This window comes from Physeter macrocephalus, chromosome 6, assembly GCF_002837175.3.
Source record: "Physeter macrocephalus isolate SW-GA chromosome 6, ASM283717v5, whole genome shotgun sequence".
In the NCBI taxonomy this organism is placed as follows: domain Eukaryota; kingdom Metazoa; phylum Chordata; class Mammalia; order Artiodactyla; family Physeteridae; genus Physeter; species Physeter macrocephalus.
Genome location: NC_041219.1, coordinates 52446408 through 52462580, shown reverse-complemented (window position 1 = coordinate 52462580; position 16173 = coordinate 52446408). Strand labels below are relative to the sequence as shown.

Below are 16173 nucleotides of genomic sequence, written 5' to 3'. Positions count from 1 at the left end.
ACCGCGCATCTGGTTACACTTAGTCCTTTTACGCCCCAAGTGCCCCCCTTGGGGAACTGTGGTCAGCCTTGACCCCTCCCAGCACTGCTCGGCAACCGCTGTGGGGAAGGAAATAAACTCCTCCGAGACGTACAGTACCCGACCCAGCCCAGACCCATCCTGTACACTGACTGTCCTGACCTAATCTCCTTGTGACTTGATTTCCTGATCTGATAACAGGCATTAAAAAAGGTACCTGCTTCAGTGTCTGTTGTGCGAATTAGCACATACGGTAGAAGTGCTACAGCTGTGCCGGGCTCAACGCAAGCGCTGAGGACACACTTGCTACAATTCTTCATGTCTGTGCGCCTCATCTCCCCGAACAGCACACGCGCTGTCAGGAGAAGAGGGCAAATACCCTTGCCAGCATGCCCTGCGCGTCCAGCCTGGCCCCCAAATACAAGAGAGTTCAACAAATGCTACGGGTCACCAGCGAAACACGCTCCATCTACAGACCAGCTCGCCTGGCCTGTGCACAAGCTCCCAGCACCGCCGGGTGCAGACAGGGGCGCTGGTAGAGGGGCCTTCCTGTTTGCTTCTGTGATGAGGTGAGTAATTTCCCTTTGGAAGCTGAAATCACCATGATCACCTTTTGCTAAGTCCGTGGGGATTTCCAGAGTTAGAAGAGGTTTACGTGGCCCCTCTCATGCTGCAACCACCACAGGCAGAAGGGCTCGCTATTGCCCCCATTTTACCCAAGAAGAATCTGAAGCTCTGAGAGAGAGAAGTTGCCCCAGATCATAGACCCGATAAGTAAGAGATCAGACCTAACAACCAGACTATCCGGAAACCACAGACGTAAAGACATGAGCGGAGAGAAGATATTTCCGTGGGACACACGGGGCGCACGCTCACCCGAGCTGTGGATTTAGAGGCTGCGTCTCTAGGTCCAGAAGCACTCAATCTCAGAGACCCAAAGCAGTGTGCACGTGAAGTTATTAGCAAAGCGGATATTGTTGGCCATGGGGCGATGGTGCTGAGGCCAGACGAGACTTATTTTCAAAAGGAAAAGAATTCTGCAAACTACAAGCTGGTGAGGTTGACACCAATCCCCAACAAAATGAGAAAAATATATTCTTAAATAAATGACTTTAGAAACTTAACGAAAGAAATGGAAGCCCATCAGGAAGCAGGTCTGGGGCACTACACCGGCTGCCAGGGGTCGCTATGCGGCAGGGACGCAGCTGTTTGAACCAGGACCCAAGCAGGGACGAGGGGCCTGCGGGGGCGACGAATCGCCGTCACTTCCCCTACAACTGGAAGAAGCACACAGGCCACAGCAGAGCACCCTGGGAGCCCCGCTAATGAGCTGAGGAAAGAACCAAAATATTCCAGAAATAGCTTGTGTGTCTGCCTCAAAGGTGTGAAGAAAAGTGTCCCCAGAGGAGACCTAGTCATCTGTTTTATACCTGAAAAGACCCTGAAAAGGAAAAGCATTTCACCTGGGACCGGGGCAAGGGCAACGGGAGGATTCAGAGGGTGAGATCGCAGGTCACACAGGGAACCTGGGCTCAGACAGACGGGCAAGCGTGTCCCTGGCACAGCGAAGGCCCGCTGGATCCCGGAGTGAGGGGTGGGCAGGCACCAGGCACAAAGACAAGCGAGTGAACACACACGCCTGGGGCCACAAAGCCATCTCAGGCCCCTGTTTGGCACGGACTCCTGTGCAGCAGCAAGAGGCTCCAGTGTCCACGTGAGGTGGAGCCGGCTGGCAAAGGCCAGGCCCAGACCCTGCCCCCGCCTGGCTGCTGTGCCTCATGTAGCCAGGCTGCACATCCAGGACATACAGGAAGGAGCTTCAAAGGATACAGGGTGGGAGGTCTGACGGGAGGGGCAGGGGTGGTCAAGTCAACAACCTGGGCGACAAGGCTCTGGGGCCCAGATTCCTGCTCCTAAAGGGCGTCAGCCTTAGGCTTGACCCCATAACAGATCAGCACAGAAACGGGGCCCACACACCAGGCACAGGAGCCCCAGAAAACAAGCAGAGAGAAGCAACACGGGCTGGGGCTGAGCACCTGACACCCCCGCCCCCATCAAGCCAGTCCCCTTGTTCCCCAAGCGAGCTCCACAGCTGGGCCTTCTGAGCCCCTCCCCCCTCCGCTCCAGGCCGTGGCACGAGCTGTGGCCTCCACTGGGATGCTTTTCCAGCTCTGCCTCGGCAGCCCCCGTGGCCCTCACGCCGCTGCCCCCAGCTCACTCGAGCCCCCAAGGGCTGTGGCCGCACTCACCATCCCAGGCCCATCTGACCCTTCCCAGGTCCTTCCACTGTGCCCCTAGCAGCCCCCCACGGAGAAGGCCAGCAGGAGGGTGCAACCCAGGCTCCCAGACCCCCTGACTCGAACTGGAGCCCCTCACACACAAGCACTTCCGCAGCCAAGGGTCAGGCAAAGCTGGGCCCCGAGCACAGCAGGTGACTCACCCCCTTTCCTTCTCCGAATGGAGGCTTGGAATCAAGAAACAGAGTAAACGGGGTGAGAGGCAGGCTTTGTCCCTCGGCACCCGGGCCCCACTCCCCCTCCTAGCCCATCCTTACCCCCCCAACAGCCAGGATCTCCCAGACCCCCACCACCCCTGGCCTATACCCTCGTCAGATCGTGAGTGGCAAATCGACCCAAATGCCAAGTCAGTACGTGAAACTCAAGGTGGGAACAACCACAAGCAGGGACGGTGCTTGTATGCATGTGCGTGTGCGCGCGCATGCGCGCACACGCACACACACACACACAGAGACATGCGTGCGCGCACACACAGACACACAGACATGCGCGCGCGCACACACACACAGACATGCACACACTTGTGTGGACACACAACTAAGTCACACTTGGTTCAATCAAATGTTTGTTCAGAAAAAAGGCAAAACCCCATAAAAACCCATTTCAGAGGCCACCAATGGTGCAGTGGCCACCCACAAGCATTCCTGCAGCGTGTTTCCATTAACAGGCAAGTCAGCGTGTTTTCCAGACCAAGGCCAGTCAGGGACCACACCCTGGCATGGCACCTGCCCTGACATTCTCATCTCGAAGGAAAAAGGGACCCAGAAGTTCCAGATTTCTTAGGGGACAGGAGGGGCTTGGACCCATCAGGGCCCCCTCTGGCCTGGGTCTCCAGCAACCTCTGCAGCCCCAGCACGTCCCTGGTTCGAGCTATGCAGCGAGCGCCTGCTGAGTGGGAGGGGCCCCAGGGCTGAAGGGCACTAGAGGGGGGGGTCCCACGCTCCCTCCTCCTCCCTCTCTCTCCCAACCCCTCCTCTTAATGCTGTTTCTGCCAGCCACCTCAGCCCTTCCTTTTCTGGGACACCAATGCCCCGCCCAGGATATACCTTCCCTTCCTCTTCCTCCTGCAGGGCCCTCCAAGCCACAGGGGGCCACCTTGCGTGAGCCCCCATCCTTGCCACCTGCTTTTCCTGTCGCCTCACATTTCGCTTTCTTCCCAGGTGTTCAGGTCATCGTCTCAATAGACTACAGACACTGAAGGGCCCTATCAGCCCTCGATATTGTGACATAAAACTGACACGTTTATGGTGGCAACGAACCCACGGGTCTTATTTCTATCCCGTAAAAGCACAAACACTGGATCACGGGATGATCGCCTAGGTACCCTGATGCTGGCCTGGCTTCCTCAAACCAGGTGTGTCTACAGAAGGTCGGCAGGTGACTGGCTTCCCAGGACAGCTGTCGCCCAGGGGCAGGAGTGGGTTTCCTGTGCTCCCAGCTGCCCAGGCCCTTCTCTGAACAGAGCCACGGGAAGGGCCTGGGTCCAGTTCAACAAAAGCTATGAACCCCTCACTCAGCAGTGTGGATGGAGGCTCTGTGGTAGGCTGTCCCTTCGCCCTCCCCCAGACTCTGCTCAGGAAAAGCTGGTGAAAAGGATGCTGAGCTCAGGCCGCAAGTGAGCCCCCTCCCTCTGGAAGACAGGGGTCTGTGGAGCAACCCTGTCACAAGGCAACAGAGGGGACGCCCAGGCCAGAGAGGAAGGAGGCTCCTTTTCCATCCACTGGTCTCTGCACACAGAAGCAGCCCAGAGAGCAGGGGCAAATCTTCTGTTTCTGCAGGGCAGAGTCCCTGGGTCCCTGGATGACAGACCTCAGGCTGCCCAAGCACCTCTTTCTGAACATGCAGCTGAACGTGGCCACGTGACGGCCTCTGGCAAGAGACTCCCCGGAACCATCCACCAGAGCCTGGTGTGGGGTCTAGCCAGACCCAGCTGCCCACTGGTACTGGTTTATTGACCAGTTTGGATCTTCAATCAGCACAATGGGTCAGCTCCCCACGACTAGCCTTGCACCTTTGTGACCCCGGGGCCCGCAGTCTGCCAGCTTCTCTGCCTTACTCTTGAACGAGCGAGGTTACTAGGCATAGAATTCCAGGTGGAAAGGCATTTTGACCCAAGACTTTGAAGTTACTGTTCCGCTGTCCTCTAGCATCTGCTGATCAGACCTCTGCTGTCAGTCTGACCCCTGTTCCTTTCTAAGTCATCATTCTCTGGCAGTTCAGATTTTTCTTTTCGTCTATGGTGCTGTGAAATTTCACTATGACAGGTCTAGAGGTAGCTTTGTTTTTACTTCATTGCTTCAGACTTACACTCCTGCAAACTGGAGTCTCATGTCCTTGCTCAATTTTAGAAAATTCTTAGCCATTTACTCTTCAAATATTGCCTCTTCCCCAACCTTTTTACTCCTTCACTCTGGGACTCTATTTAGGCTGGGATTTTTCTCATTTGTCCTCCATATTTCTTATCTACTCTTTGATATTTTGCATCTCCTTATCCTTCTGTGCTGAATTTTGGGTAGTTTCCTCAGATTTATCTTTTAATTCATAGTTTCCTCCTTCAGGTGGGTCTACCCTACCGTTTCCCAGGCACGGATTTTAAAAATCTCAGGGGCTGTATTTTTGTGTCAACGACGTTTCTTTAGGAATCCTTTTTAAGTCTGCTTACCCTTATTCCCCCACCCCACACCCCCGTGTTGTTCTTTCATCATGAGTTCCGTTAGTTCTCTCAAACTTTGTCTTTAAACACCTTGTTTTGTCTCTTTCATAGCATTCTATGGTTTCCGTTCTCCTGATGCTGATTCCAAGTCCTGGGCTTGGCCCTAGCTTTCCCCCATCTCTTGGCTTTGTGGGCTGTCAGAGCCCCAGCGCCCTGCCCGGAGGATCTGTTCGGTCCCAACAAGCCCTCATGGACCATGGGAGCGCCTGCTTCCTCTCACTCCCTTGGCTCTGATTTCTCTCTTCAGTTTTGAGAACTGGGAAATTCCTCTTCTTTCGTTTTGAGATGGCTATGTATTTTTAGAGTTTTACTTTATTCAGAATATTTATGGGGAAGAAGGTCCTGAGCACATCAGCCTAATCTATCTTGGTGACAGTCAAGAGTACCTGCTTGGAAGGGAAGGGCTCAGCAAAGGACTAGGGTCAGGGATCAGTCCATGAGGGAGGTCAGAAATAATTTTAGGGGACAGGTAAGAGTTCCTTCTATGGCTGGGGCAGAACCAAGCCTGAAGCCAGGGTTGGGGCTCAGTCTAGAACCAGGATCGAGGCCCTTCCTGCACCCACGACTGGGTCAGAGCTCAGCACGGGACCAGAGTCAGGGGTCCTTCTACGGCTGGAACGAGAGCAAAGTCTGGGACTCGAATTGGGTTCAGGTTATAGAAGGATAGAGCACGTTAACAGTCACGTGTATTGGGACACGCCACGATAAAGATGTTCACGGTCATGTAAGTCAGGGCACAACCATTATTAACTGTCACGTATGTCAGGACATGGTCATGTATATCTGAACATGCCAACGATGAGGCTATTAATGGTCACATACATCGAGACGCACCCGCGATGAGGCTGCTGGTCGTGCCCCACACACACCCATCAAAGCCCCGACACACTCTTGTTTGCCTCCTGCAACTTACGAGGACCTGTCCCATCATCGCACCAGCAATGTTCACAACGGCCCCCTGAGGTCGGCAGCTCACTCTACTGACCCCTGCGTAACCGACGTGTGAACGGATGCTGAGAGGGTAAAGGAAATGCAAAGACCGCACAGCGAGTGGCTGGCAGAGCCAGGAGCCAAGGTCAGGTCCCCTTTTCTCACTTGGATGAAATGAAGGCGTAAAGCCACACTGGAGGTGTGGAGGACCAGGGGCAGCATGTGCACACGCATGCAAACACACTGGTGAGCCAGGGCCGGATTCCCCACCGCCAGACATGGTGGTCCACTGTCTATGCCCAGCCCTGTCACCCGGCCCCTCAGCCCTCACTCCATCCACACGTCAGCTCCCCTTCCAGCCCACAGACACCCAATTCGCCCACCACTTCAGCACCCACCCATTTACCTCTAACCTGTCCCACGTCCATCTCCCGTCCTCCCTCCCCTCTGTCGCTGCCTGGCTCTGGCCCAGCTGCCCTGACCTGGCCCCCACCCTGGGCTATCTGCCCACCGCCTGCCCTGCCACTCACCAAGCTCCTCAAGCTCCGCCGTCATGGACTTGGAGCGCAGGGTCAGCGTGGTACTGGGGGCCCTCTTAGGGGGCGGCGGGGCTGCAAAGAAGAGGGAGGCCTTGGACCTCCTGTCCAGCAGCAGGCAGCGCGGCGTGGCCAGGTGCAGGTGCCACCTGCGCTCCACCGCTTGGATCTCCTCGTACTCCCGGGAGGACGAGTCACACTGCGCCAGGATCTTGTTCAGGCTGCGGCTGGATGCAAACTTCTTCATGGCGCTGGGAGCTCAGGGGGTGCTGAAGGCCGGGCTGGGCCAGGGCCGCCAGGGCCTCAGGCGGCGGTCGAGGGCCCCAGGGGGGTCACAGTGCTGGCCTGCCTCGGCCCGAGGGCCCACGTGGAAGGCTTCGAGGGCAGAGTCATGGGGTGGGGGCTGGGAGGGGCCTCCCGGCACTGCTCCAGGGCCCCCCCCAGGCCTGGAGGCCGCTGCCCCCCGGGGGACCAGGGTGTGGTCAGCCAAGCCAGGGCCTGGGCTGGGCTAGAGCCGGCCGGCAAAGCCTCCCGGGCCCAGGCCGTGCCGCGACGTTGGCGCGGGGAGAAGACGCTTTTCCTCTTCCCTCAGGTGCCGCCTCCCCCTTCCCTCCGACAATAAGCGGCAGCGGCAGCGTCAACCTCACAGTTGCTATGGCAACCCCGGCCTCCAGGCAGCTGCTGGCAGCGTCGGGAAGGAGGGCTCTTCCACGCCGGGGGCTGGGGGGCGCCGGGAAGGAGGGGGCAGGGATCTTAGGAGGGCAACCTGGGGTCAGAGGCCGGGAGAGGGTTGGCTGTGGCTAACATCAGGGACTGGCACCCAGACGGCGCACGTGGGCGCTCGCCTAGGTTCAGGCCTCTGACGTCAGCAGTCAGCCGCCTGGGGCCGGGGGTGATGAGAGGAGCATGGGCCTGGGGTCAAAGGTCTAAGGTCAGGGGACAGAGCAGGGAGACTGGGCCCAGAGGTCCGGAGCCCGAGCCCGAGCCCTCACCTCTGCGCCGAGCCCCATCTTCTTCAGGCTTCCTCGTCACTGACACCACCTTCATGACGAGGCGGTTCCCGCCCTGGCGGATCAGAGCCACCACCTGCTTGTGCCCGACCTTCACCACGTTCACTCCATTCACCTGGGACAGTCGGGGCCCGGGGGCCATCCAGGTGAGTCCTCCTCGGGCTCGGACGGAGGCCAGCACCCCACGGGGCCGCACAGGGAAGGACGAGCCTCACCTCGATTAGGAAGTCCCCCGTGCGCAGCCCGGCCCTCCAGGCCACGCCCTCCACGTCCACCGACTCGAGATACTGAAGCGCGGGGAAGGCCGGCGTGGGCGTGAACTCCTCGATGGGGGTCTCTGCTGTGGGATGGGGAGAGGGCAATGAGGACGGCGTCCTGCCAGCAGGGTCCAGGTGGAGGCGGCTGCCACACAGCAACCTCCCACGAACGACCTGGGCCGGGGGGCAGCAGGCGGGGGCTGCCCAGCGCGAGAAGAGCCAGCCCGGGAATCCAGGACACGCCCCTCTGAGAGACACCCGCCCCCCGCCCCCGCCACTCACCCCACCAGAAAGGCCCCCGCTCCATTAGACACGCACAGCAGAGATCCTGGGAACCAATGAGGGAAAGGACCCGCTGCCTCCTACCAACATCCCAAACCAAGAACACAGAGTCACAGCAGGGAGAGAGGAAGCGGGTGGGGGAGAAGAAAGGGGGGCAGGGGTGCGGCAGGAGGAGAGCAGAGGAGCAGGACACAGAAGACACCCCGAGAGGTGCGCAGCCCTTGCCCGCCGGGTGCCCCCCTCCGTTACCTTTGGCCCCCCGGAGCACAAAACCAAAGCCTTCGTGGTCCCGTTTCTGCAGGACAGCCACCTTGTCGTCAATGACATAATCGCTGACAGAGGAAAACAGAAAGGTGAGGAGAACCCTGCCGGGAAAGCACGTGCCCCGGACAGGGCCCCACGGGCACGGGCACAGCCCACCCTGGGAGCTGTCCTTGGACTCACCCGGGAGGCCTCCCTCCACATCTGACGCTCCATCGCATGCGTGCCCACCCTCGCCCGCCTGCCCACCTGCCCCACCTGTACCTGTGTGCAGAGAGGCTGTCATAGGAGCCCACCGTGTAGTGGCGGAAAAGCCGCTTCGTCCGGTCCTCCCGGGTTTCTGAGGGGAGGTTCAGGAGCTGACGGAGGGTCTCATCCTCCAAGTGGCGTGAACCGCCCCCTGAACCACGCCGGTCACCAGCCTCACACGCGCGCGCGCACGCACACGCACGCGCACGCGCACACACACACCCCTGGCCTGGTAGTGCCCACGTGGAAGTGGGCAGGTCCAAATCCTGGGGTCCTGGGCCCAGCGGTCCTAGGTGAGAAGGCTGAGGGCACCACGCAGGAAATTTTGCCTCTAGGGGTCAGGGTCCAGACGGGGGCAGGAGCTGTGGTTCATCCTTCTCCTGAGTGGCTGCACGCAGCAGACCGGACAGGGCCAGGGCAAGCACAGAGGGAGTCAGCAGGCCCCAGAACTAAGGGCAGAGAAGGTGTGCGCGCACACACGTGTGGCCTGGAGTCATGTGTAAGTGCTGTGTTCACACAGGCGTGTCTCTGTGTGTGACCTGCAGTCATGTACAGGTGCTGTGCTCATACGCGTGCACGTCTGCGTGTGCGTGACCCACAGTCATGTGCAAGTGTCACGCTACACACCCCTGTGAACTGGCATTGAGGTGGCCCTGTGTCTTCAACGTACCCCTCGCCACAGGGATGCTCATCCTCATGGGGTCCTTTGCTCCAGACCCCACCTCTGCGTGGGCAGGGAGGGGTCCACGTATGGGGGGCTAGGTCCCCCTATCCTGCTGTCACTGCATCCCACAGAGCTTTATCCCCATCCAGGCCTCTCACTGCTGTGGCCTCTCCCGTTGCGGAGCGCAGGCCCGGCGGCCACGGCTCACGGGCCCAGCCGCTCCGCGGCACGTGGGATCCTCCCGGACCGGGGCACGAACCCGCGTCCCCCGCATCGGCAGGCGGACTCTCAACCACTGCGCCGCCAGGGAAGCCCTCCCATCTGTACTCTTGATCTCAGAGTCCCTCACAGCCACTGCAGAGCTGCCCCACCCTCGGCCTCGCTGATGTCCTGCAAACCTGCAGGTTCCAGTCCCCACCTCCGGTCACTGCCCTCCCCGCTCCAGGCTTACTTCTCCAGCTGCCTGTACACGTACACTGGATTCTCTGGTACCCTCGCACCCACGCCTGGCCCCCAGCCCCCAGCACCTCTGTCTCCAGCTCCACCGCCACCTCAAATTTCACCCCTCAGCTCCTCCCCCCTTCTCTACCAGCTTAGCATTCCTCAAGATCAATTTATCCATTCAACAAGTACGTACTGAGCTCCTACTACGTACCAGGCTCCAAGAAGGGAGCAGAGAACAGAACGAAGCCCCCCTACCCTGCGGAGTTTACAGGCTCAACTGTACAGCTGAAGAGAGAGAGGAGACAAGAAACAGGTACACACAGAAAGTGTGGAATGCTGGTACGCGGTAAGAAAAAAGGAAGCCGTCCAGGGCGCTGCGATTCTAGGTGGTCACGTGAAGGCCTCCCCAGGAAGGGAGAGGTGAGCAAAGGCCCGAGGATGTAAGGGAGCAGCCCTCCGTGTGGGGAAAGGGCTGGGCAGCCTGGGCAGCTGGGGCAGGAGAGAGCGGCGGGAAAGGAGGCCCGGGGGACCTGTGATTCGGACGAGCGTCTCCTCCACTAACTGTAAGCTCCTGTGCGGGAGGACCACGTCGCGTTTACTTCTGCGATCCTAGCACCAAGCACAGCACCTGGCACATAACAGGCGTTCCAAATGCCAACTGGAAGGACAGACAGGTGGACAACTGGCTGGGTGGGTGGGTGGGCGGATGGATGGAAGAATGGATGGAACAAGAGATAGACAGAAGGATGGATCAGAAGGTAAAAGTATATATAAGTGGATGGAGGGAAAGAGAGCAGGGTAGGGAGGTGGGGGGATGGATGGAAGGAGGGGATGGGTGGACTGGGTCTGCGAGGCGGGTTGACGGATGAGTAGATGGATGACAGGATGGGTGGTGAGTGAAAGCATAGATGGATGTAAGAGTAGACAGAGGGGACTCCCCTGGTGGCACAGTGGTTAAGAATCCGCGTGCCAACGCGGGGGACACGGGTTCGATCCCTGGTCTGGGAAGATCCCACGTGCCGCGGAGCACCTAAGCCCGTGCGCCACAACTGCTGAGCCTGAGCTATAGAGCCCGCGAGCCACAACTACCGAAGCCCGCACGCCTAGAGCCCGTGCTCCACAACAAGAGAAGACACCGTGATGAGAAGCCCACGCACCGCAACGAAGAGTAGCCCCGCTCGACGCAACTAGAGAAAGCCCATGCGCCGCAACAAAGACCCAGCACAGCCAAAACTAAATTAATTAATTAATTAATATTTTTTTTTTTTTAAAAAGAGTAGACGGAGGGACTTCCCTGGTGGCTCAGTGGTTAAGAATCCGCCTGCCAACGCAGGGGACACAGGTTCGATCCCTGGCCGGGAAGATCCCACATGCTGCAGAGCAACTAAGCCCTCGCGCCACAACTACTGAGCCTGAGCTCTAGAGCCCGCGAGCCACAACCACTGAGCCCGCGAGCCACACTACTGAAGCCTGCGTGCCCAAGAGCCCATGCGCCGCAACTGCTGAGCTCACATGCTGCGACCACGGAAGCCCGCGTGCCTAGAGCCCACGCTCCGCAACAAGAGAAGCCACCGCGACGAGAAGCCCGCGCACCTCAACAAAGAGCAGCCCCTGCTCGCCGCGACAAGAGAAAGCCCATGTGCAGCAATGAAGACCCAACGCAGCCAAAAAGAAGAGTAGGTGGAGCAGTGGCTGCATGGAAAGAAGAGCTCCTGTTAGCATCAGAAGACACAGATATCAGAAAAAGTATTGATCTGGATTTCAGAACCCTGCCACCAACTTGTGTGATTCTCAGTATGTTCGACAGCCCCTTTCGGCCGTCTCCTTATAAAGCAGGAAGATTCACCTCGGAGGCCCCTAGGTTCTGATGGCCTAGAGTTTTATCTCACTGGCACCGTCCCCAGTGCTCACGGCCTCTCCTCCCTCGGCAGCACACCTGCACCCACCACCCTGCCGTCCCCAAAGCCAGAGCAGGCCCGGCCCCAGCACTGCTCAGGTAGGGCTCAGACCTCTCCTCACCTCCACCACACCCTTCTCCACGCTGACCCAACTTCGGAACTGTTCACAGTGCCTGCCTGCAGAAGGACCCCTCCCCCCAAAAAGACCCTCTGCAGATCACTGGACTCCTACTTTTATATTTATCGGCCAAACACACATTATTACCTAAAGCAAATTCATCTTCCGGTTTTATAATCAGACACGTAAAAGCCAGCTCAAATGAAAACACACCGCATGCCCCCCCACCCCCAGTACTGGAAAGAAGCGGGGAGGAGGGAGGATGCCAGCCAGAGCCATAGCTTTGGTGTTCTAGGCCAGCCTCCAGGGTACCCAGGGCCGCCCCCCCAACGCCCTCCCCTCACAGCTCGGCTCTCCCTGCTTGCAACTGCTCCTTTCACCCAGATGGGTGCCGTGGGAGCCTTGCTCTCTGCTGACCCCGGGCATCGGCCTGGCCCACACGTGTTGGCAGCATCCCCTCCTTGGCCTCTAAGTCCCTCTCTGTCCTTGCTCCAGTCTGAGAAACAGATCTTCCTTTGGATGTGGGCCTGTTGGAAGCAGGTTCCTGTCCCTGGGCTGCCCTCTCGCCTCTGGCAGAACTCAGCCCCTGGGTCCCAAACCAGAGACTGCCCAGAGCAGCTGGCGGCCGGGCCTGCAGGTGAGGACAGAGGTTATTCCCAGCCCCTCCCAGGAGGCAGCCCCCGCAGGCCTGTCTCCCTGCCCATCCATGAAACGCTCCCATCTACCCAGGTACTACCGTCTGACACTTTCAGATGACAAACCCCAGAGCCACCCCTGTCTGAGCCCCACAACTGCCCGGAGGCATACAGCTCCTTGAACAGGTTGCTCTGTGTCCTCTCCCTTCTCTGTGACTCCGGTCCAGCCCTGCCCACCCCGTCTCCATCTCCTTGCTTTGCCCTGCCTGGGCCGTCACCCTAATCCTAAATGACCAGCCCAATCAGGACGGCGCCCCCCAGACTCCTCCTGCGACACCGCCACAAACGTTAGCCCCTGGTCCCAGGACACCTGACCAGCCCTCACGCTCCCCACTCCAGCCCCGCCACCCTCCCCTCAACACACACGTTTACTCAGCCAGAGCCCAAGAAGCGTGGCAGCTCCAGCACAGACCCTGCAAACCAGACTCTGCTCCTTGGACTGTGGAACAGAACCCTCCTAGAGATGAACTAACAACAACTGTCCCCACCTCCCAGGCACGCTGGGACGAGCCTTTGAATTCTTAGATGTAAAAGAGCTTAAAACCCAGCCAGGCATCCTGACACTGCTTGCAGCACGCTGGGTGCCAGCACGTGTAGATCTAGAAGGCCATGCCGTGCTCCGGCCAACAGGCTCTGCCCCCGCCCCCATCATGCTGACCACCTAGGTGGTCCTAGCCATCCTTCAAGGCTCAGCTCAAACAGCACCCCTGCTTTAAAGGCCCCTCTGACTCCTTCAGACCAATCCAGGGAGCCCCCCGTGCTCACGTCCGTCACAGCCATGCGGCGCGCACGCCTGCTCCTTGCCAGGCAGAGAGCCAGCCCCTGTGATCCCAGCCCCCAACACAGGGTCCAGCACACGTCAAACGCCTAATAAACGTGGGCTGTTCTCAAATTCCGACTCCAGTCCAGACCTCCCTTCCTTCCTCCCCAGCTTCACACTCAGCTCCAACTGCCCCTGGACCCACAGAGTTCTCAGACCAGAACCTTCACTGCCCACCCCATAGGGGCGCACAGGACCCGCTCCCTCCTTCCCCTCCCCTCTCCTGTCCAGTTGGCACCAGAGCCCAAACTTCCGAAACCATTCCCCACCTCAACATACCACCCCACCTGCCCAAGACGGGCAGACAACGGGATGTCGTGTCCCTCCCAGGCTCCCAGCCGCAAGGAGAGCCATCAGGGTGAGGCGGTGTGAACAGCCAGGTATGAGAGTAAAGGCTCCATGGTGAAGCAATTACACTCCAATAAAAATAAATAAGTAAAACTTAAAAAAAAAAAAAAAAAGGAAAGGCTCCTGCTCAGGAGTGGACCAGCGGCCACACTCCTGCTTCCCTGGGCTCTGCCACGCTCCACCCAGGGCAGGGGTCCAGGCCACGCAGTGGTGGGCTCCCCTGGGGAAACTCGCAACCGAGGACAAGGGAGCACAGCGACCCTGGGTCTGAGCCCTTCACGTGCAGAAAGACAGAGGTGTGCACCCTGGGTCCAGACACACCACTAGCGACCACCGCTAGCCACCACTCAGGAGGGGGCTCCCTTGTCCCACCAGCTCTCGGGGCCAGAAATAATACCTGCGGGTCGAGGGGCCTCCCGGATGTGCAGTCAGCCCTGGTTGGGGTCTTGAAAGGACCAGCCGCTCCTTTCCACTGGCAGGACCACCTCAGATCCTAACTCCCAGAGGGGTCCTTCCTGGAGGCTCAGGTGGTGAGCAGGGTCGGACAGAGGCTGCCCACCAGCCCCAGAGGCCACGGCCTTTGCCCTCACATCCTCCCTGCAGGCTAAGGATGCAGCCACCCCCCGACCTGCTGCCCTCAGGCCATCCTGGCCCCAGGGCGCCCGTGACAGCCCCTCTGGGCCCAAGCGGCCTCATTTCCTTTTGGCTGGTCCAGGCCTCCCTGCACTGCCCACTTGGACAATCTGTCCACTTTGGAAAGATGCCTCTTTTCTCATACTGACCTCTTTACTCGTCTGCCAGCCGCACCGCAATCGCACACTCCAAGCACCCAGCATTTCTGTGAGAACCGTGTCTGGGAAGGGTTGTGGTCACTGAGAGCCACATGTGGGATCACAGACTGGTGCACGTTCATACGTGTGCGTCCCATGGGCGCGCATGTCACATGTGTCTCCACAGCTGTCCAGGATCCAGATGCACACGTGTGTTGGTAAGTAAATATGGGGTGAATGCGTGCTGCGTCTGTCATGTACACGAGTTTGCACCTAATTCGAACGTGTGTTTGAATCTGTTCTGGTCTTTTCTCTGTGTATACAATGAGGATCTGCCTCCAAGCAAGACCAACGGGAAGCTGGAAGGGGCGGCACCCTCAGGAGCCACCCAGGGGACGCAGGGGTCACTCACCGTGCCGCGTGTCATACTGTCTCATCTGCACCTCCTCCACGCAGTCAGCCGGGAACCAGCCCGTGCGGCCTTTCACGGTCCCCTCCCAAAAACCGCCCTCCCCAATGCTGAGCACTGGAGGGACAGAAGCCAGACCGGCTGTCAGGGTAGAGGAGGGCGGCCGGAGGGCCACACCTCTCCCACCACCACCACCACCAGCTCCACCTGCACCGCCTCAGGCTCAGGTTCTGCCCACCCACCCTTCACCTCTCTCTCCTTCTTTTCCCGTCCCTTCCTTCACCCTCCTGTCTTTTTCCCTGGGAAAATTTTGGGATCCACACAGAAGAGAGAAAAGAACAGATGGGCACAGCACAGGATGGGCATGTGGGGGACAGAGAGACGCACAGATGGACACACTCGAGGGGGGGACAGGAGGCAGAGGCAGGGGCCACAATCCTACTCCTGCCCTCCCAGCTGACCCCTCTCCTCCCACCTCTTCAACCAACCCCCAACCAACCTTGCTCTGTTGCCCACCCCAGGGGTCACTGCCAAGAGCTCAGGGTCATTGTGCTGTGGCCCGGGGATTAGGCCACACGATGGGCCATGGAGAGCTGACCCTCGCAACTGTCCTTCTTAGGCTCCACGGACAGAGAGCACTCATGAGGTGAGGACCCCAGTGATGACAGAGACCCTCGTAATGAAAGGAGCCTGTCATGGCACAGGACCCCCTCATCACAGACACCCACATTAACTGTCACAGATACCCCCAGAATGGCAGAGAATTCCCACGTATCACAAGCGTTTCCAATGAAGAAAGTCCCAGAAGTGACACAGGAACCCCATAATTCAAGGAAGCTCTGTAATAGGATAAGGTCCTACGAACACAGAGAACCCCACCGCCACCAGCCCCGAGCATGACACAGAAACACCCCCATGACGAGAGGAGCCTCTGTTGTGACACGGAAAACCCAAAATGACAGAGGATGGAGGGGGACCCGCGACAGGAACCCCATAAAGACAGACACCCCTCCCTGACAGAGCCCTTCACAGTGACACAAGGAATCCCCAGTGGCAGATGCATCCCATAATGACCACGGCGACTCAGAGTTCCCGGGGACACCCCTAATGACAGACGCCCCAAAATGGCATCAGCCCCTCCACGGTCGCTGGGAAGCCGGGCCGGGCACCCCAGAGTGGCGCCCGCGAACCCCAGGAGGCCCCGCGCCGCGCCCCCCGCGACCGCGCCCCCCGCGCCCCCTCACCCTTCACGGCCTCGCCGCGGTGCAGCGGGATCTCGCCCTCGCCCTGCGGGCTGTGCGCCTTCACGGCGATGAACTTGCGGCCGGGGACAGCGCTGTAAAGTTTCCGCTTCGGGCCCCGGGGCGGCGGCGCGGGGGCCGCGGGGGGCGCCGGGCCGGGGCCGGGCGCGGGGCCGGGGCGGCCGGGGCCGCCGGGCCCGCTCGCGCTGGAGA

The 16173-nt window shown here is 59.3% G+C and overlaps 1 protein-coding gene across 1 annotated transcript in view; it reads right to left on the bottom strand.

The window, feature by feature from the left end:
• The window catches only part of SHANK3 (SH3 and multiple ankyrin repeat domains 3), a 58559-nt gene that overhangs the window by 24717 nt on the left and 17669 nt on the right, over nt 1–16173 (bottom strand). The window contains exons 12-19 of the mRNA XM_055085377.1: nt 15964–16160; nt 14723–14836; nt 8569–8644; nt 8293–8375; nt 7720–7844; nt 7487–7619; nt 6489–6569; nt 2459–2482 (exon numbers count right to left, since the gene is read on the bottom strand). Coding sequence (XP_054941352.1) covers nt 2459–2482; nt 6489–6569; nt 7487–7619; nt 7720–7844; nt 8293–8375; nt 8569–8644; nt 14723–14836; nt 15964–16160 — 833 coding nt within the window. The remainder of the gene's footprint in view (nt 1–2458; nt 2483–6488; nt 6570–7486; nt 7620–7719; nt 7845–8292; nt 8376–8568; nt 8645–14722; nt 14837–15963; nt 16161–16173) is intronic.